Raw genomic sequence first — 22,866 nt, 5'->3', positions numbered from 1 at the left:
ATAACCATGCATCTTTAACCTGGGTGTTTGCTGGGCTTCCACTACACCCCTATCCTACCCCACCCACTATCCAAACCACACCCTACCCCACACCTACATGTAGCCCACCCCAACCCCATACCCAAAACCCTTATCCCAGCCTTTTCTAACATATGTTTACAAAATATGTCATAAAAATGTTTGCAAACAAATATTTAACAATAACAGTTTGACATTCAGTGTTTTTTCACATAAAGCATTTTCAAAATGTTTTCATGACTTGTACATTGCTCCACATTAAATTCTATTAAAATGTAGTTTTGACCAAAACCAAAAAGCATTTATATCACATGCATGTGTGCTGGGCTCTAACTACACCCCTACCTCACCACACCCTACCCCCTACTTGCACCCCACCAATACATGATGTAGCCCCTCCCTTTTAACACACCCCTTCAAAAATGAGTAAAGTCACTCAGTGCACAGAATACAAAAGGATACAGAGTGATGCACACGGTTTAAAGTTTCCTACTTTTGTCAATATAAAGTTGTCACAATATAGCTTCTTACCGTGTTAGAATATGGCAGTATGTTTGTTAGCAATCCAACTGTATCTCTAACATCACCGTCATGTTTAAGCAGAAAAGCTTGACCTGAAATACATAAGTATGAATTGGGTTAACAATTTAAAATTAATTAAACTACAAGCACTTGAAAAACAAGACTGATGAGGTGTCTTATATTGGGCCCCTTAACATTTAAAGCACTCTGGCAATCACAACATTATGCCTCGTATGTTAGAAAATAAATTATCAAGCACGAATCACTTGGTTTTATTTTAAACAAACTCATATTGACCATAAAAACAAATTAAAACAGCTGTCTCTAAACACACGATATTCAAAATTCCCGGGTGCCAAGATTGTTGAATGCAATGATGTCCCAGTATATACAAGGAAGGCTGACAACAATTGAGCAGAAATAAACACGACGTCATTGCACTGTACAATTTTGGCTCGGGAATTTTAAAAGATCGAACATTAAGGCTTTAATACTAAAGAATGGCATTAGTAATCCTGTACACAAGAATCATTGCATTAAGTTGTTAGTAAAATCATATAGTCCCTATCTCTACACGAGTGGATATTCATACGTAGCCATACGAAGTGGTAGATAAAATAATTTAAGAGCGTATCTTCAACACTATACATAATTTTTCGCTCACCTGGAATGTTTTCGCTACGTTAAAGCCTTAATGTACGATCTTTTTTAATTTTTAGATTTTTTCTTCCAAAATGATAAAATAGTTAATATGCAATCATTATGAAAGTTCCCAATACATTTGGACACAAAAACATTGGAAATTTGCAAAGAAACAACCTCATAAACTTCACCTCTATCACTCAAAATATCTCGCTAGGACGGCGAGTTCGGCCTCAAAGCAAAGTCTCCTACTCAGCCAGTTTGGTTACGCTCCCTCCACGTGTGGAGGGAGCGTAATTATTAAACTGGCTTTGTAGGAGACTACGATTTGCAATCGTTCTGACATATTTTCATAATCTGAAAATTATGATATGTCGGACCAACAGAAAATCATCCCATGTTACTAAAATTAGGGCGAATTTGACACTTTGCTCATAGATTTAAGTTGGAACATGTGTAAGTATTACAAACTAGATTTCGCGGTTCTCAGGTTGGGTGGTTTTGTGACTATCTCTAATTTATACCCAACACCCGTTACCCATATAGGCCTACTTGCCCTGACCTTTTAAACTACTTTGCCGTGTGCCGTTTTGGAATCCGATGAGATGCTCCTGCACAATTAACCACACTGTAATGCTTTCCGATGCTCGCACTGCGCCAGTCGGTACTCCGCGCACTACGCGAGCACACGTTAGCGAGCCACTACGCCGCGCGATAGCCCATGGACAGAGGGACAGACGGACGGACACGCCATGATTAGTATTATGATATGCCAAAAATTGGTTTTTAAAAAGATCCCACCCAAAAAATTCTTGGGCCAATTTTTTTTTTTATTAATTTTTAAAAACTAGATAAAAATATCTTATCTAAGAGCCGTTTTTTTATTTTTTTTTTAGTTTTGACCAACTTCACCAAAAATATTTGAAATTTGGGCAAAAATCTGGCTTTTTATGATTTTTTGAAAATTCAGCATTTTTTGACCATTTTTGGTGCAAATTTCGAAAGTTGGTGCAATTTAAATAAATGAAAAAACAGCTCCTAGATATTTTTATCTAGTTTTTCAAAATTAATAAAAAAAAAAAAATTTTGGCCCAAGAATTTTTTTGATAGGATGTACGAAAAAGAAGTGGGCCAAAAACAGTTTTTTGGGATTTTGGGCCAAAAATGAGCATTTTGGCCCAAATTTGACCTCACTGATGAACTTATCAAGTCTTTGCCATTCTAAATATGTATACTTTTATATACTTTAGACCAACAATTTAGCAGTTATGAGGCCCTAAAGTTTCCATAATTCCAGGGTTCAGACCAACCTTAAGTGAAAATGAGGACAAATGATCAAAATCAGTGCTTGTAACGCAAATGTGCCCCACCATATGACACATGACCATACCCCTTGGAGGAAAAATACTCACCTGGTGGTCCCAGTAATTCAAATCGCAATGCAATTGATTTGTGCCATTTCTGTGGATCGATCCGCATGTCGCAGGCATCAATGGCCTGTGGTAACATCTGGACTCGAGGTGTACTGGAATCCATGTTGCCCACAAAATCCTACACGTGTGGAGAAAAAATGTATGGAGAAAAAGACAGACAATAATTGGTTATCTTATGTATTATTCTTATTTAACCATCTAAGGAAAACAAGATCCACTATCCACAAACAATAACCACAGGGTGGTAAAAAAAGTAAAGTTAGGAAACCCACTTGTGGCAGAAATTTTCACAATTCATTTACATATTATTATAAAGTGTTAGCTTTGAAGCATAAAGTAGTGTAAAAAATTAAGAAAACGTCACCAGAATAAGATTATTGTATTAACTACAAAATGTGAAGTAAAGTCGTATCGCTGGTGTGGTCTAGCTTGTAAACACAAAATCTGATTGGACAATCGCATGATTTCGAGTGTCATCTATCAGGCCGTATATGAGCCAGCATCATCACAGGGCAACTTAATTATTTTGATAGGGGTGTTTAATTTCAAATGCAGTACACAAATATTGGGTACGCTCAAATTTTCCTCAATATCTACAGGGTGTAACAATAAAATTTATACAATTTGGAAAATAGAATTACACAAGTATGCCACTTATATTTTGGTTTGATATTTATATGACTATCATATGTGACCATACACCACGAATGAGCCGTAAATGTCCTCAATTGTATTCTGAGTTACAGTGTAAAATGGGCATGAAGGTCATATTCATAGGTATTTCAATTTGGTGCTACGTGTATCTCATTAAATGAGGTACACGTAGCACCAAATTGAGGTACCTATGAATACAACCTTCATGCCCATTTTACACTGTAACTCAGAATACAATTGAGGACATTTACGGCTCATTCGTGGTGTACGGTCACATATGGCCAATTATGTCAGCTAGTCTCAAAACCGCTTGGGCCACTTTTATCTGTGTGTGACAAAAATGACTGAACAGAGTTGACCCATGGACCAGATGGTCGGTCATCTTATGATAGGTAGTTTTAAACAATTGGGTATTCGAAGTGGTAGAAATTATTACACAACAGAGTTTCTGAAAGTCACAACTAAACACTGATAACAACCTCATTATTAGGAATCATGGCTGCAGCTCGACAATTGATGTCTCAACCCCAATTCACGTTGGAAGAGGTTGTGACATACTGCAGCACATGGAGTCAAGCAGAAATTTAAGACTGTTTGTATATAGCTTATATTCCAAACTCACATCTTCCATCAAGGCATACAATTATGTATAGCTATGAGAAGTATGTAGAATTTGGTAAGAGTACCAACAGAAATGCTGGCAATAGTGGATGCCCCAAAACAGCTAGAAGTCCAGCTGAACTTATAATTTTAAAACTTTTCATTACCATTTTGTTTTGTACTTATGGATGCAAAAAACTGTTCTTAGTTTCACCAATGATGTGATCTCGGGATATGGGAAATTACTTTATTTATAAGATAATTTGAAATATATATCATGATTTCAGTTATAAATTTTTAAGAAATGTCATATTATTATTTAGTACAGGGTGTCCCAAAAAAAGAGGCCCCTCATTGTGCCCTCTTTTTCTCCTATTTGACACTATTAACAAAATCCATTGCCCATAAACCCACCGGTAAAGCCCATTCCATAAATTAAGTTATTTTATAAAGTTATCATTGAGGAATGTTTGATATTCATGCATGGTATGTGTACTCCTTTTCAATCTTTGAAGTAGCCAAACCTTCTCCATGGACAGAGTGAGAAACGGGTACATTTCTTTAAAAGAGCATATCTTCAAAAGTTGTAAACCGATTGATATAATTGTTTTGGTTTATTAAAGCTAACGAGTCAAGGTTTCTTTACATACCAAAACATATTTGATTAAGTTATCAGAAATAGGAGTAAAAGAGGGCGCAATGAGGGGCTTCTTTTTTTGGGGGGGGGGCACCCTGTATATGTTAATTATATAAAGAAAAACCACTTATAATTCTTTTGTGTCAGTTTTTTTATGTTTAATGCACGATAAGCATTTAATGCGTCGCAAACTTGTTATACGCAAACTTGGCAAAGTGGCCCAACACGTATTCTGGACGATTTAGCTAATCGGACATAGCTTTTGAACCCAAGATAGTAAAGAAACCAACTAAATGTCTTCTTTTACCCAAGATATTACTAATTGTTTTTTCCTGAAAAGTCCAAATGTAATTGTATAAAATTTATTATTACACCCTGTATATCTTCATGAGAAAACTAAATTTAAGAATGAGAATAAACATTAGGAATTTTTGTTTAATTTCCTCTATCATGTTATAGATTGGGACTTGCCTATCCTTTATCACAAGATAAAGGATAGTAAAAAAGAAAATATTTGAATTTGTTTATTCTCGAAGTGACAAAAATCAATTTTGTCCATGGGTTAATTTTAATGCGCAGGACCATTGCATGTTGTGTTGATATGACCAATTGTAAACAAGGGCCTTCAGTGGAGTTCATTATTGCACAAAATAACAGAATGCATTTAAATGCCACATCTGATACACTTTCAAATATGGCTGTTTAAGCACACATTTTCAAATCACAATCAGGCATTAGTGTATTTTGTGAAGGGGTTCCATGCAAGAAAATGGTGTGGCAATTCAGTTAAGTGAGAGAGGGTGTTTATCATAAACATCTGTCTGGAGGTGCAGCCACCACAACCTGAAACTATTTTTTTTAAATACCTGAACTAGTCCATAGGCATTCTTCACAACCTGCAAAATGCCATCTTCCTTTCTGTATTGTAATTGGTACCCCGTCACCCAGGCCTCTTCCATGTGACACCCTTGCAGTATGAGTCCTTTGAGAGGTGTGTTCTTGGCAAATTGCACTCCTATCCACTCAGTTTGCTCATTTGTATTTGGCCTCCAAGCACCTGCAGATTCCCATGGTTGGCCACTCAGTTGATTCAAACGAGCTCTGGATTTAGAATATCGAGGCAACTTTTCAGATGATGCGCAAATATGTTTGTCTTTAATCTTTCCACTCTCCATTCCAAGAGGTACGTATACATCTGTTATAATTCAATACAATATAAAGAATAATTTGATTATACGACCCCTTTTTCATCAAAGTTACTGGTAATTTCTAAATTATTATATATATTGGGGATTCTGGTTTTTTATTATATGTCATCAACTTATTTTGAAAGTATAATTACCCACAGAAAAGAAAATTTATCGACAGAAACTCGAATAATAAAATCATTATAAATTTACAAAAGGAACAAATGTGAAAACAATAAAAGACAAAATCTGAAATCCAACACAAAGGTATGATAAAAGTATGGAAATATGTACTAAGTGAGGCTATTGCATTTTGGAAACAAAACACTCGAATACCAGCATTTGACACTGTTGCTGGGGATACAGGAAAATTCATTGGCAATGTCATGAAATCTGCATGAACCTATAAATATGATCAAATTGATCTACTTATGTATGCTTGCTGAGGAGCAGTTCGGCAAAATATTTTTTATTGAAATACAATTGTCACTGAAATAATAAAATAACATTGTTTTTTATCCTTTAGTTGATAATTCTGCAATCTCATTCGGCTTCATGGAATTATATATTTTCCCGTATTTCGTGAAAAAACAGGGGGTGACTAATAACATACACAAATTCACATGACAAAATTATGATTTTAATTCAATTTTGGATACTTACCGAATTGTTGAGCATTTCCAAAGTCAATCAAAACGATCACCTGACATTTTAGAGTACGGAACATGATATTCTTACCTGACGGGTAAAAACAGAGTTATAAAGTATCATAATTTGTCAGAATTACAAAGAATAATACATTTTTCCACAGTACACAATCAGACACAGATAATGTGTTTTCTTTCTTTACAAAGTAATATTATCCAATAGACCCTTTGCTCCATGTAAAAAAGTTTTTAGTCAGGAAAAAAACACATGGTCGATTTTTGGTCATAAACCTTAATTTAGCAGGAACTTTCGCAGTTTCATTGTATAGCGTGATCATCGATTTGCAGATAATTGGTTGGTACCCGAAGCTGACAGCACAGCTTGACGCAGACACTTATTCAAACAAACAAGCACAAAATAGTAAACTAAGTAAAAAGACGAAGGAAGGATTGAAATTACAAGGTGTTTTTTTTAGATTACACAATAATTGGTAAAGATATCTGACCGAAAAGTAACACCAATGCTTGTTAATCTTACACACACATTATACTCACCCCAGAGGCTTAACAACATATACATGTAACAAGGACACTAGGTGTCAATTCACTAACTTTTTTTTGGACAATATAGCTAAAAAAAATATATAAAAACTTCTACTTATTTACTCCAGGAAGGCTTCTCTCATTTGCACTGCAAGAGAAGTTGGAGAACTTTATAATTTTGTTTCCCTTTAAGGTCCGTATAGTTATACGCTACTGGTGGAGGAAACAAAGTTGTCAGTATTTACCATGAATGTCATTATGTACAATCCCATGTGTGAACATGCGGTCAAGGGTACACAGCATTTGACGTAACCAACGTACGCACAACTCTGTTGTGACTGGAATGTAGTTTTGCCTCATCATGTCAACTAGAGTTGGTCCCAGCATAAGGCTAAACATCAAGTAGATATTACTACATCCTTGATCATCCACTTCGTAGTGCACTCCCAGAAAATCAGGGCACCCAGAGCCCACTAATATCCAGGATATGAGAACTTCTTCTCTTCGAAATTCCGAGGCTTTCTTCAGCTTCTGTTGTATAACAATATAATACAGAAAACAAAATTAACAAGAATTTTGTGACATGCAAATATAGCCACATTTTTTCCCAAAGATATCCAGTTGTCGTCATTATTATTTGATGACTATGAAAGAAAATAATACACCATATTTTAAGCCGCATGTATAGCAACAGAACAGAACAGGTTCTATCACTTTTGATGTTCATTAAATGATGAAGCCAGTGGAATAAATTATTCCCATGCACATGCGAAATATTCAGTGACGCAATTCCATCACTGCACCACCTGGTAGAAGAGACCATGCTTCACACCACCTTTCATAAAAATTGGATATTCCAGTTCAAAGCCATGCACCTCCTATGGAAGACATTATCTTAATCCTCTACACAGGGTGTGTGAATTCCAAATGGGGTTACCTGAATGGTTGACTCTCTCTACACCACCTGTGTCACAGTGTGGCATATTATTAGGTCATGTCTTCCATATAGGGGATGTTACATTGATCGAATCCATGGGTTCCTACAGTCACCCATGGAAAACAGGGTACTGAAACCAGTACACAATGGGCCATGAGTTAGTTTGTTTACATTGAAGTAATTCCTTCAGAATAGTCAATACAGATTCCAAACAGATAAAACTTACCTCACATCAGTTTTAGTTGCCCTTAATAACTCCAAATTGACATGACATTGAATTCTATTTGCTCAATTTCATACCAAAATCAAGGCAAACATGGTTTTGTTATTGCAAAATAACATGAAAATCATACAGGGTTATATCTGGTCACTCCAGTAGGCCACTTGAAGTAATCAATATTGGTACTTGAATGGCATGACTCAGTGACTTTCTGCCCATTGTAAGACTGATGTGTTGTAAACTTGATTGCATAACATTAAGATTGCCAACTGATGTCCTTTGTATTTGAGTTTTCAATTATGGGAGTACTTCTGTCATTGATGTAAACATTGACAAAAAAAATGTCAACAAAACATGCTACTGCACAACTCTATGCCTGTGTGTGTGTGTGTCTGAGGGCGGTCTGAGGACTGATAACACACATTCGATGGGTGTAAGGGGATGTATGGTAAAGCCATAAGTTGTCTGTGTTCTACTTTTAAATTCCGATTTGTCTATATGTCACTTTCCGTGTTGTTTCTGTTTTCTTGTGGCTTTCTGTGTTTTGTCCGTTTTATCATGTTTTGTCTGGTTTACAAGAAGTCTAAAAAGATATACATATATATATTACAAACTACAAATACTTTTACATGCACACATTTACTTATTGAAAACAACAGACACACATTTTTTTAATTTCCTATGTATTTTATTCACTTTTTTCAATTATTTCAATTTCATGAAATCCTGTTTCCCTTTTCTACCTTCAATTCTGTGAAATGTGTCCATTTTCTGTTGATCACGGAAAACTTATGGCACTACATGTAATATGAGATATTTTGAAAGCACTACAGTACTTTGCAAATACTTTGCACTCAGGCCAATCACTTGTCCTGATCATCGCATAAAAAGAATGATCGTATATATATACAGCATGTTCAACAAACGAGGTGCTGATGTGATGATGACGTGACTCAATTAGCCAATCAGAACCTGCTTCCTGTAAACACTGTAAAGTCAGTGTAAACAGTGCCAAATTGGGCAATGCGAAAGGTCTTAGCAAAATAGTGTAGCTAGGAGAAAGCTTGGGTTGAAAAGACAAAAATTGTACTTACTTTCAAAGCAAATATTCTGTTTGTTGTAACATCAATTGCTTTAACTACGATGCCGTAACTTCCTGCATTTGTTTCATCACTGGACGATTTGGTCACTCCACTTTGTATAGGATTTGGTTCTGGATCGGGGTCTTCATCAATTTCACGGTAGTGCTCTCCCTCAAAATATTGTTGCCCGGATTCACCTGATAAAATGCCCTACAATGTATTTAAAAAAATTAATATTTAATTGGGCAAATTGTAATCTTGAAAAGACATCTTAAAATAGGTATGGGCAATAATAATTAAAATTATTCAAAAGCCTTGAATAGTAGAATTGACAGCATAAACTACAATCATGCCCTCAATTCTATCAAATCTATTCATACATGCCCCAACATTATATTTCATCAATTAATGACAAAAAAAAGATGTTACATTCATAAAAATGTGACTATATAGCTGTGTTTTCTATGTAATACCAAAATCAGCCTTGGCTAAAACAGCCAAGGTATTAACTTTTTTTTCTAATATCTTTTCTTTTTTCAAGTACCAAAAGTAACTTCAACTTGTATGTAAAACACTCACTGACCACAGAATTTCCACCAAAGACAAATTCAAGGCCTTTTGGCCTAATGGCGCACATGGGCTGCCTATATGATAGAACTGGAATTTTAGGCACAAACTAAACTAGACTTAGCTGTGGTCTAAGACCACGAACACAGCCGTGTTGTGACCCCTTATTGACCTTTGACCCCAAAATATATGAAAGTCCCATAGACATTGGCTAGTGTCAATGTACATTTGCATGTGGCATCACTATGCCATGTTACTTGTGGCAGAAGGGGCATTTTGAAGGTTTTTCGTCTCAGACCGGAAGTGACCCTTGATGACCTTTGACACGAAATAAAAAATACCACATATACACTGGGTAACCACAATTCATATATGAACATACCGTTACTGTCCTTTGTTTTTCTTAGCTAATAAAATTTTTGTTGAAGGTATTTCGTTTTATACCGGAAGTGACCACTTAATGACCTTTGACCCCAAATCTGTGTACACCCCATATACACTGGGTAACACCAATGCATGTGTGCAAGTGGTATCACTGTCCTACGTAATTTGTGGAAGAAGATGCATTTTATAAGTATTTCGTTTTATACCGGAAGTGACCCCTTAATGACCTTTGACCCCAAAATAAAAAATACCACATATACACTGGGCAACCACAATTTATGTGTGCATATACCGTTACTGTCCTCGTTTTTCTTAGCTAATAAAAATTTTTGAAGATATTTCGTTTTATACGGAAGTGACCCCTTAATGACCTTTGACCCCAAATCTGTGTACACCCTATAGACACTAGGTAATTACAATACATGTGTGCAAGTGGCGTCACTGTCCTCACGTAATTTGTGGGAGAAGATGCATTTTAAAGGTTATTTCGTTTTATACCGGAAATGACCCCTTAATGACCTTTGACCCATATAAAAAATATCACATATACACTAGGTAACTGCAACTCAGATGTGAACATACCGTTACTGCCCTATATTTTGTTTAGCTAATACAATTTTTTGAAGGTATTTCATTTTACACCGGAAGTAACCCATTAACGACCTTTGACCCCAAATCTGTGTACACCATATAGACACTGGATGATAACAATGCTTGTGTGCTAGTGGCGTCACTGTCCTACGTAAGTTGTGGGAGAAGATGCATTTTAGTTGAAATCACGTTTTTGACCCCTATGACCTCTGCGTGACCTTTGACCCCACAAGTTTCATGTGACATGTAGGGGCACGGTCAATGAACATTGTGACCAAGTTAGGTTAAAATCGATGTAAGCGTGTGAGTGCTAGAGCAAATGTAATGGTTGACAGAAGAAGAAAGAAAGAAAGAAAGAAGAAAGAACCTGTAAGAAAAAAGACACAGCCGTGACTAACGTCACGGCTGTGTAAAAAGCCATCCTGTAAGCTGGGATTTTCAGAGGAGGGTGCTTTACCCAAATACTGAGGTGACTAGCATACTTACATTTCGGGGAGTTACATAGGTCATGGAACCTCTTTTTCCGAAACAGTTTTTACAGCCACTGCAGTCAATGACATGGACAAGATCCAGTAAAAAGTGCTCTAGCAATGCCCTTTCGTTCAGTAATCTAAGTCCTTCTTTTTTATTCAAATCTTCTTCCCTTTCCTTAGTAGCATCAAATTTACTGTCATCATTGTTTTGCGCCTGTGCCTGCTGTGCTTGTTGCTCATCAAGTGTACTCGTTAAAATTGCCAATGTATGTAGATCATACTGTGTATCACCTCTAGCTCTAAGTGATTTAAAGAGTCGTAGAAGACCATTGTAAAGTTTTGTCAAAGAAGTGAAGATGAGCACAACAGCTTTTCCGTTGGGGTCACATACTCCGTCTGCATTTCTTCCATGCGAATCCACCAGGGCATAAGTATCAAAATCACCAATCTTCACAATGGCTGTAGTGTACCAATTACAAACCAGTAATGCACACGCTTTTGATCCTTCATTGTCAAATGCTAGATGAAGGCCACTGGAAAGATTGACTAAATCCTCCATGCAGAGGGTACCCGTAAAAGTTTTTTTGACTTGCCATTCAATGGCATAATCTCCAAGGAAAAAAAATTTAGGTACCTCATCTATATGAGGATAGCCAGATAGTCTAAGGGAGTTGTACCTCTCATCTCCAGCTATCACAACTCTATCTAAATCAGCAGTTTTCCATTGGTCGGGAAGATTATGTTGAGCATCTACAGCTGCAACTAATGAGACTACAGTACATTGTTTGCCTGCTGATGATTCAGAGAAACGTTGGTAGTCTCCTTGATGAAATGATCCAAGTATGGTGTCGCGATGTTGTGGCTGTGTCAGACAATCGATGGCATGAACCGATGCTTGTGAATCTTTGTCGTTTAGATTCTAATTATTAAATAAGAACAAAACAAAACAAAATTATAATATTAATGAAACAGTCAAGAATCAATACATTTAACCCAATGACATTTGTGTACATTAAACTGGAATCTGTATGCATACAACAAGGATTGTGCGAAGTGTGAAAAGATAACAGGTTCCTTTGTTCTTGAAGTTCCCAACAAATGCACAGATGTTTAAGAACATGTTTAAAACATTTTTTTAACCTTGTAAAAACATTTTTAATTATAAAAAGATTGGGCTATATTTCGTTCTTGAAAGGGTAGATAATACCAAATTTCTGGGAGTACTCATAGACGAAAACTTAACATGGAAGTGTCATATTAACTGTATTTATAACAAAAACTATTTCAAGGAATATTGGTGTAATGAACAAACTCAAATTCTTTGTACCAGATCACATTCTTAATAAATAAATACTCTATATTGTACCTTTATTCAACCTTTTTAAATGTGAATTATGGAATATTAATTTGGGGAAACACATGCAAAACATATTTGGATAAAATTGTGAAACTCCAAAAATGGGCAATAAGGACAGTAGCCAATAGTCATTATAGAAGTCTTACAGCCCCCTTGTTTGCCAAATATAACATTTTGGCAAACAATGACACCTATAAATTATAATTTATTTAGAGTTTTTATATGTATAAGTACAGTATTAATGAATTACCGAGCTTATTTAACAGTTTATTTACCCTACGATCTAAATATTCATGATTACCAAACAAGAAACGCTAATAACTATAACTTAACTAAAAATAGCAGGGTATTCACCGATCACGCTGTCCATATATTATGGAACTCATTGCAAAAATCTTTAAGAGCGTCTTTACCCGTCTTATTCTGTGAAACATTTCCGGAACGTAAGAGACACTTAATTTCAAAATATGATTAATTGCCGAGCATTGTAGATTTTTTGGTTCTTGTTTGTTTATTTGTTGTTTTTAATTTTAATTTTTTGCTGTAGTGTTTTGTGTTTGGTAACTTTTCTGTTAAAGAGGGTGGCTACCTCTGGCCTTACTGGCCTTTTGGCCATCTCCTCCATGATTCGTTGATGGTATTTTGATGTAATGATATTTTAGTGCATATTTTGTATTTTTATGTGAATTGTGGAAATGAAATTAAATGAAATGAATGAATATCAAAACATTAAATTTTCCAAAAATATTTACTATAAAAAAAATGTTAAATATTTTGTCACAAAATATTTTTCCACATGTTGTGTGGCAACACTTGAAAATATTTTGAGAATGTTATTTAAAACATTTTATAATCTATGGTTAAAAAACCCAAAGTTTGTTTGTTTTGTATTGGTTGTAACAAAAAGTATGAAAAAAATTAATTTTTGCTAAATTTTTTTTGGATTTCAAAAAAAAAAAAAATACATAAGTACAGTAAAATTGCTCCCAAAAACAAAATGTGCATACCATGCAGCCTGCAGGAAACAAATTTGGTGTTTTGTTTTGGGATTTTTTTGGTCATTTGAAAATGTTACGAACACATTTGCTGCGCTAATGATACAAAATGTACATGTACTGGGCCAAAGAGACTTGAAGAGCGTGAATTCTACACATCCAATTTCTCACTGGATGTACTCTGGAGCTACTCCAGATTACCCCCAGGGCTACTCTGCAGCGGTGCACCGTAACGAGAGTCAAAAATCCGTGGACTACTCCCGTAGAGACATTCTATAGCGGAGTACCTCTAGAGGTACTCCGTAAAAAAATGTGTGATGATCTGTTGCCAGATTGAATGCTATTTTCTCAATTTGGCTTTATTTTATGCTTTTATTAGGATATATTAGGGATTTTTGTTCTTTCTTTTTTTATTATTTTTCAAATATATGTTAATAGTATAATAATAGAAAATAGTAAACAAGTAAATACAAATGTAGGCCTACACAAATACATAAACAAGTTCAGAAAATTAAGTAAAATTAATGAAGTAAATGACTGACTAAATAAATTTATCAATGAATAAACAAGTAAATAAAATAATAGGTACCGGTAGGCCTAATTAAATTAACAAGTAAAAACTACACATTTATAAGAAAGTAAATACCGGTAAGTAAACATGTGTATTAGGCCTAAATAAAAAAAAAAAATGAATAGTAGTAATCGTAGGCCTACGCCTATGTAAAATAATCAATTATAGAATGATAATAAATATCATTAACTTGGTTGTTATTTAGCTTTTTAATTTGATTACCTGTTTGCTTACATGTTTTTTCATTTGTTTGAGTAGGCCTGCATTTGTATGTTTTTAAGCATTTTTCTTTGCATATTATACTTGAATGATTGGCCATTTTATAGCTAATATTTATTTTAGGACCCCACTTTTATTCAGTTATTTTTTACGCTTTTATTAAATTTATTTTTAATTTTATATTTATTATTTCTTTATATGTATTATATTTTACTTATTTACTATTTAAAGGGGCATTTCGTGATCCACAGCCTCATCCCTCCACTTTTCTCAAAAAAAGTTGAGATTTTTATATCACTGGAAACCTCTGGCTACATAATGTTTATGTACAAAATATTTCTTGCAGATTAATTCGTTTAGCAAAGATATCGTGAAATTTGAATTTCGCTCTGGTGCACCAGAACGAAATTACAACGCATTGTCTATGGAGCAGTGTAATACACATAATCATGCATAACTCACGAACGCAAAATCGGAAGCAACTGAAATTTTGGGAATAGGTTTTTTTCGTGGATATCTAATGAAAAATTACATAAATAGAGGATGCTAGGATCACGAAATACTCCTTTAATTGTTTAGTAAGTTATTTAAATATTTACTTTTTAATAAGTGACCAATCATTCAAGTATAATAAGCAAAGAAAAAATGTTTAAAAACAAACAAAATACGGCCTACTCAAACAAACGAAAAAACACATATCAAATAGGTAAGTCAAAGTAATATAACAACCAAGTAAAAAAAATATGAAAACTGCGAATAACATCAATGAAAGATGAAAGACTACATGTAGTAGGGCCTAACCAAAACATGTAAGATATCAAAACTGCCTAGGCCTACGACTTGCAACAGTAAAGTAATGTGGTGCAAAATGTTAGGAAAACGGCGTGAAAACAAGAAATTCAGGAAGTATAAATCATGAATAAATTTTAACTGTGGGCCTAATAATAAACTTGGGTAATAAAAAACAACATGGGAAAGTAGAACCGCACACCGCAGTGTGCACACTTTCTTTAAAATACAGAAAAACAATGTCACGCAAACATCTCAAGTTTAGCAAAACTAAAAACATAACAAGAAACACAAAATTAAATAATGATTAAAAATGATTTAAAAAACAAATTGAGAAGAAGTCGTACTGTCGTTAAACAAAAGAACAAGTTTCTACAAAGGAAACAACCATAGAAACAAAATGTCTCCGTGACATACAACGGTAATTCTCGCTCCGTGTGGCTGAAAACGATTCATGATGCCCTATGCAAACGTACAAACATGGTCAATCAATTAATCAAAACAACAAACGTTCGCTTTGCTAAAAATAGCTAGGTACGCGCACTAGTACGCCGTACTACGGGGCCGATTACGCGTTCGGCGAGTTGTTTACCGCTGCCGGTCAATGACCCGTTTGGCTGGGGTTGTACACCGGAGCTGACTTCGGTGTTACTCCAGGGTTGGCTCGTGGCTGACAGCTATCAGATGTACTTCAGAGTAGCTTCTTAAGAGTACCTTTGGAGCAGCTCCGATATGGCGTGCCCGTGTTTCTTCGCAAGGGCAGCTAAGCCCGAGCAAAGTAAACCACGCAGACGCGCTGGACGCGAGTTGTTAATAGGTGATGAACAACGGTGAAACATGATTGAACCCCTTTCAACAACGAAAACAAGCTTAAGATCGTATAATTCACATTATTATTTCATGAGGAATGTCAGTTACTAGTAATCATTGACAGTCAGCCTTAATTAGTTACAAAAAGATCGGTGATTTCTGTTGATATCAGCAATAAAACTGAATAAAACGGCAATCTTGATCCGATACTTCCAAAATACTGAATTCAACTTGTAAGCGTGATACGCACACAGATTCCAGACATGAAGAATTTTAAGCGCTCACGCGTAATACGGATGTGCGCTGGCGTTCGCGTATACGCTATACGCTTACTGCAAGTGTAGATTCATCACGGATTAACAACGGTTGGCTCCTGTACAAAGGTATAGGAAGAGTTGTTGAATAATGGATTACCAGTCTTTGAAAAATTGTCAATATCTACTGTCAAATGTTAACAAATCAGTTTAAACCCCTACATTTGATATCATATGGCTTCATATACAGTTGTACAAGTTCACCAAAATGACACTTACTTCATAAGTTTGGCCTTTATCTTTTCCTTCTGCCTTCTTGATGAGCGTAGACGTATTGATGACTTGTTCATTGCTTTTTAGTTCCAAGGATTCTTTCACCTTCACCTCTTCTGGCTGGTCTTTATTTATATCAAGATCTGAAAATAAACAATATCAGCTGAATTCACTCTCTGATTAGTTTGTCTCATTTCATTAAAAGTCAAAATTACTCAAATCCCACAGAAAATATGACTAGTGTATGTCACCTCCCCCAACCCCGGATGACTCGCGCTACACCGCTGATTACTTACATGTAGGCTGGAAGAATTAGGACCCCACCATATTTGTGTGTTCTCATGTTAGGTGAAGAGAGCGTACTTCTAGAATGTTTAATTTTACCATTGGGCCTACATGTATAAACAATCTTTGAAGAATAATGTTGTAATACGTGTGAATACTTTAGGACGCGCAATTATCATTTGATTACAAGTGGCCTTCGCTGTATCATTCCAGAAGGACATTTTCATTCATCTCACAAACACTTCTTGCTGGTTGTTGTTTTTCACGAATCAATCGCAATAATAATCACAAAGACATGATCTATGATTTGTGCTGAAATTCTAACCCTGAGGATCCAGTTTGATAAAACCAAAATCTGAAGACTTTCTTACCATCTGTTATTTTGACTTCCTGAAATTCTTGAGTTACTTTATGAATAATCTCTTTCTCCTCCTCCATGACATCTGAGCACTTATCTTTCACACCCTTACTTGCCATTGTTGCTTATCAAGTTACCACAGTTTCTGGAAAAAAAATAGCAAAGATGGTAAAAAATAAGGGTTTCTGAGCAATAAGGGTGGGCATCGCCAGGGTTTTCCATATTGCGACAAAAAGTTTTAATATTTCAATGTTAAAAGATTTTATTTCAAAAAACAATAACGATATCGATCAACTTGAACGTTCACGTTCAGCCTGATTTTCGCGCCATTTTTGTCAAACCAATAATTGAAATAATATTAAATGGATTAATAAAAGGAATTAGTGCTTCATTATACATGTATTAGAAAGGTAAAATGACGAAAATCTGACTACAAACTTGTAATATTATTGCCAAATTGGCGACTTTATTCAGCTTTCATTTGGGAGCAAAACTTATATTAACCAGGCACCCAGTTTTGGCTCCTGGTGTATCCAATATTTTACACTATGAACTATAGGACCAGGAGCCATCCCAGGGAGCCATCTTTGGGACCAGGAGCTCATTTTAGCTCCTGGTCCAGGCATACTTAATATACATGTAAGGCCTGTTTGGGAGATGTTCGGTCTATAGTTTATCGTTGGGTCATCGATGAAGCAGTGAGAATTATCACATCGCAATAATTAATATTTGCTCACGATATTGTTGCCTCGAGCGATATTGCACACCCTTACTGAGCAAAACAGATCTGCTACCCCCAACGCGTATATCTGTTTATTTTTTCCTATTTTGTGTGACTGGTGATAGATACAATGTATTGATGAGATGAAAATCCTGAAATTTTGAGCTTCTTACTCCCATTTTGTTTTCCCGCAGGAGTAATAACTTGAAATTTAGGGAGGTAGGCAGAAAATCTTGCTGCAAAATGAACCTCAATGTTTGGGGCCCAATTGGGGGGCCCATGAGATCATATTAATTTTGAGAGTACATTATGGGTGTAGCTGTCAAATGAATTACAATCCACTTTGATTTAGAAATAAAGGAGTCCATAAATAGTTTTTTATGCATTCGGTCAATATTTGGATGGTTCAAAACAATATAATTTAAAAACATAAGTTGCAACTGCAAGTCTTGATGAATTTATAATTATAATTGTCAGCCAGGGTGTAATTCCGTATTGCACTACTGATGTTTGACCATTGAGTTGTAGCAAACCTGTTCAAGCAAATTTTGCTAATATTTTTCTTGTTTTTGAGTTTCCTAGAATGGGGTGGATAGGGACGCAGGGGTGAATAGGGACAAAAATGAGAAACGTTTTTGAAATCACATTTTTTGACATTTGGTTAGCACTTACTTTTTTCTATTTCCACAGGTTGAAAGAGCAATCAAACAGTGTTTGGAAAATGGATAATGATAAGATAACACTTTTGTACAAATGTACATAACTTACGAAACTACAAACTCAGTATTAAACTTCAGTATTAAACTTCAACTTGCACTACTTACAAAAACTATTAATTATTACCGAGCCTTTGGAATACAAGTTCGTTTGCAAATATTGGCAGTTTCATGTAAATCTTCTGTCATCAGATACGGTGCAGTAATCACGGGTGGGCAATGATGAGAGCATGGCTTGACAAGCTGAATTTTATACTTGATCGCTTAAAATTGCAGAAAGTCAATTCTCACATATGCTCAGTGTTTACTTCCATTTTCAGAGCGGCAAGCTGATTAAGCAATAAAAATCACTGACGCTGAGGTAAAAGTGAGTTGAAGAAATCTTATCTCCCCAGCGATGCCGATGTTGCTTGACATGTGAAAATGCATCAAGGAAGCAATAGGAAAAATAACAAAAATATTTGAAAATCTCCAAAAATCGGTGAGGGCAGGGACGATATACACATTATTTATTTTACTTGGCCTAAAGGTTTGCCTGGCATCTCTTGTCTATACGTCGAACAACTGAATACATGCACAACGTGTGGACCAATATATTTTTGTAAACATTTTAGGCCTATAACAAAATGTATACATGTATTTTCGTACAATTGTAGGCCTACAACTATCTTTTTTACCCTATGACCTATAAAAGTTACCTGTTATCAAAGTGTCCGCAAAAAACTGGTCATCGCAAGTATCTTTGATGCTGAAAACTAACAATATTCACGCAGGGACACTCAGGCCAAAAACCTTACCTCGATCGTAAAATCCAGCCCATGCATGTCATAAATAATTCATTATTGCATTGTGTAAATGTCACTGATTGTGTCCATGTATTGTTATTGCACCTGCGAAAGCAGAAGTCATGCTGAATTTATACTCGATCGCTGGATCACCATGTGAATTCGCCTCTTAAAAAAAAAAAAAAAACCTCTATGACCAGGTTGTTAAGCATCGAGCACGCTGACTGGCTTAGCCTTGGCAATTATGACAGGGTTCGAGGTTTGAGTACGGTTTTACTGCCAAAATGGGGGAAAAATGAAGTTCATGTTATCATAACATTATACATGTTTTCTGGACTAGAATTTTGTGCTGAGTCCATTTCTGAAGTTTTTAATACACAGGGTATCACCATTTTAAAGATATGTAACAAATTCTAAGCGCATGTTGTTTTTACGAAGAATCCTGGGAGTCTACTTGGAACACAACTGTATTTTAAAAAGTTACAGAGCATTATTACTTCAGTTAAGTTGTTTTGAATCTATAAATATGTTAAACAAACTATAAAGACTGCTTAAACACTGTTCTCATGTATGAAAATGAAATGATGTTGGTACTGAGGCCCTGTATTCCTATATATTTAGTAAACATATAGCGGTCAGGTTTGGTGTCAAGACAATAAATCTATTGATGTCTAAACTCATAAAGAAATGATGTTCTTAAAGTGTTAATGTATAACTGATTACCTTTACACAATCTTAAAATGTTTATACTGAAGCATAGCACTTTATTCACCCCTGACATCAGAAATGGCTTGTTGATAGTGCAACTGAATATTGTGTGATCTAGCAGCATGGGCTGCATCAACTTTTTTTTGGATAAATGGTTGATGTGATGAGCTGGTACAGAACTAAAGTTCTCTTCACCATACCACTTGACTATTACTTGATTCTGATTCAGTTTTCTCAGGATAGAACTTCAGATAGATGTTCAGGTACATCAGTTGGGGAAATGACTTTAGCTGGATACCAGTAGCAACCATGCTTTGCCCATACTACATCTCCCGTGTGAAAGATTCTTCATCATCGGTGGTCGTATTATCATCAGATCATCCCTTTATAATTACATATTTGAGGGCACAACATGAAAGGCATTGACTGCTCTTCCTGGAATAACTTTTATGGGTGTGACCTTTGGGTTTAAGGGGTTGATACATGTACATCAGAAAAATGGTGTGAACCTCAAAATGGGGCAAAATCTGAGTTGTAAAAAAAATTATTTTGAAAAAAGTATACATGGCATCATTCCACAAATCTAATCGATTGTGGGGATTGGTAGAGTGCACAATCGATCAACTTTTCAGAGCTGTACCTCCATAAGTTTTTCCCAAATATTTTTTACAATTTGCCATATTTTTTTCACGCTTAGGGTATGGGTAACATTTTGCAATTTTCTTCAATTTCTCTTTTTTAAGGAAGTTAAAATTATTATCAGTGTGTGGCAAATTGAAATATCATTAAAATGAGGGGTTAATGAGGTCTCTAGCCTCTTTAGATCAAATTTTATGGCGAAACTAAGATACAAATCTCTAAAAATGACCTTTTGGGGCTTCGTTTTTTTCACTTTCAAGTTCAACTTTATCCGGTATGGTATACAAAGTAAGCGATGAAATCAATTAAAAACAGTTTTATTTGAACAAATAAACCATCAGGTAATACAAAATAACAGAGAAAGACAACATTTATCTATATAGTAGAAAATATTAGGGATTAAAAATTAATGGTGATTTTTTTTTTCACCTAAAACTGGTAATTTTCAGTAAAAAATGGCCATAAATCCATGTTTAACCCAAAAATGACTTAAGATACAGTATTCTAAGTTAGAAAAATTGAAAATTCAGACATTTTGACCTTAGAAATACTATACATGTATGCTCATTTTTAGAAGTATTCTTCACACCTGAATATTTTTTTCACACATTTGGCAGTGAAACCGTACTCAAACCTCGAACCCTGTCTTATCAAAGTTGTTTTGTAAACCAATCAGGTTAGACGTACTTTACTGGCGGGTCACATTAATTCATACCGTAAAAGGCCGCCGCGTTCATTGATTGGCTTACGATTGTGATGAATGGTGTTTGCAACCAATCACAAAACGGATAAATAAATAAATAAGGCGCCCATCGGAAATTTTGTACACGTCCATGATGACGTCATGCCACGAGGTAGCCGGAGGCTTCGCTTTTCTGCGAAAGCGAGCGAGTGGTATAAAGTCAGTTTCACACCTGTGATTTAATGAAGCACATCATAAAATCTCTGAGCACATCCACAGCGCATTTGACAGATAAAAATGAAATTGGCAATTCTGAGCAACGGATTCCATGAAATGGACGATTAAGTTATTCTGCAGGATCGGTAATAATTAACAGCTGGTCTGCTGTATTTGAAGTGCATATTGAAGTTTGTAAGTTTGTGACTTACGTATGTTATGTGCAATTGATATTATAGGAAGCTTAAATTGGCAGGCTGTCATGCAATTTATCCGTCTCTTCCGAGCATATATGGATGTTCAGGGCAAGTCATACTGAAGTACAATGTATGACTTGCCCACACAGGGTATTATCTCTTGTCTACAAATCATGACAAATGCATGAATGATTTGATGCAAAAGTTGAACAATTTGATAAATTCGTATTAAATTTTATCTTTAACCTTATAAAGCTCGGGTGGTCTAAAAGAAAAGATCGCCTATATTCGATGTATTATTTAGATGAATGTTGAATTAATAATGAAAATCAATCAATAAAATCAATCAATCATTCATGTACACGTAAGCTTTTAATTATTATTTTAGATTCAATAAAGAATCAGATCATGCATGCATGATGATGATGAGCATCTACGCAAATTTGAGATTTAACCAACATTCCCTGTTAATTAATTTCACAAATTAAATATTGCAAAACCCCAAATTGTCATCGAATTATACTGTAGTTATAATAAGTTCGCATAAAATGTCATAACTTACGATTTTCTGAGCCAACTTTCATCAACTAGCGATATATTTTTTTGTGTCTGCCGCACCGGAAGTAAGGTCAATGCAACCGCGCAATCGCATTCATGTTTAGGTAGGGTATAGTCTCAATCCCAGACGTATTATGCCTCAAACATGTGACGAAAGAGCTATAAGCTTATCTGGGATTTTAAATGTGGGATTGAGACTAGATTATAAATAGAATGGTTACCAAAACGGGAAATTCCAGAAACTCTACCGCCTTGCGCCTATGCACGCAGCGCAGGATCATTATGTTTGGCGGAAAAAGTTGGAATTTTACATCTTTTATTTAAAAAGTAACAAAGACAATTGGCTAAAATGTGGGAAATTCCAGAAACTACAAAAATCTATAGGCCTATGCACGCAGGATCAGTGTGTTTGGCGGGAAAATTATTTTAGGCCCCTACATCTTTTAAAGGAGTAGGCCTTTCGTGATCCTAGCATCCTCTTTTTATGACATTTTTCAGTACATATCCACGAAAAAAGCATATTCCCAAAATTTGCGTTTGCGAGTTATGCATGATTATGTGTATTAGCCTACACTGCTCCATAGACCGTACGTTGT

The 22,866-nt window shown here is 35.4% G+C and overlaps 1 protein-coding gene across 1 annotated transcript in view; it reads right to left on the bottom strand.

Moving 5' to 3' along the window:
- Nucleotides 1-22,333, bottom strand: part of LOC140157462 (uncharacterized) — a 29,135-nt gene extending 6,802 nt beyond the window's left edge. The window contains exons 1-10 of the mRNA XM_072180664.1: nucleotides 22,275-22,333; nucleotides 17,062-17,193; nucleotides 16,412-16,548; nucleotides 11,151-12,056; nucleotides 9,135-9,332; nucleotides 7,129-7,414; nucleotides 6,357-6,431; nucleotides 5,373-5,701; nucleotides 2,595-2,733; nucleotides 550-632 (exon numbers count right to left, since the gene is read on the bottom strand). Of these exons, the coding sequence (XP_072036765.1) occupies nucleotides 550-632; nucleotides 2,595-2,733; nucleotides 5,373-5,701; nucleotides 6,357-6,431; nucleotides 7,129-7,414; nucleotides 9,135-9,332; nucleotides 11,151-12,056; nucleotides 16,412-16,548; nucleotides 17,062-17,167 (2,259 nt within the window). The 5' untranslated portion in view covers nucleotides 17,168-17,193; nucleotides 22,275-22,333. The remainder of the gene's footprint in view (nucleotides 1-549; nucleotides 633-2,594; nucleotides 2,734-5,372; nucleotides 5,702-6,356; nucleotides 6,432-7,128; nucleotides 7,415-9,134; nucleotides 9,333-11,150; nucleotides 12,057-16,411; nucleotides 16,549-17,061; nucleotides 17,194-22,274) is intronic.
- Between the last annotated feature and the right edge of the window lie 533 nt (nucleotides 22,334-22,866).

The sequence above is a fragment of the Amphiura filiformis genome, chromosome 7 (genome assembly GCF_039555335.1).
Source record: "Amphiura filiformis chromosome 7, Afil_fr2py, whole genome shotgun sequence".
NCBI lineage: Eukaryota > Metazoa > Echinodermata > Ophiuroidea > Amphilepidida > Amphiuridae > Amphiura > Amphiura filiformis.
This window is presented reverse-complemented; position numbering and strand designations above follow the sequence as displayed.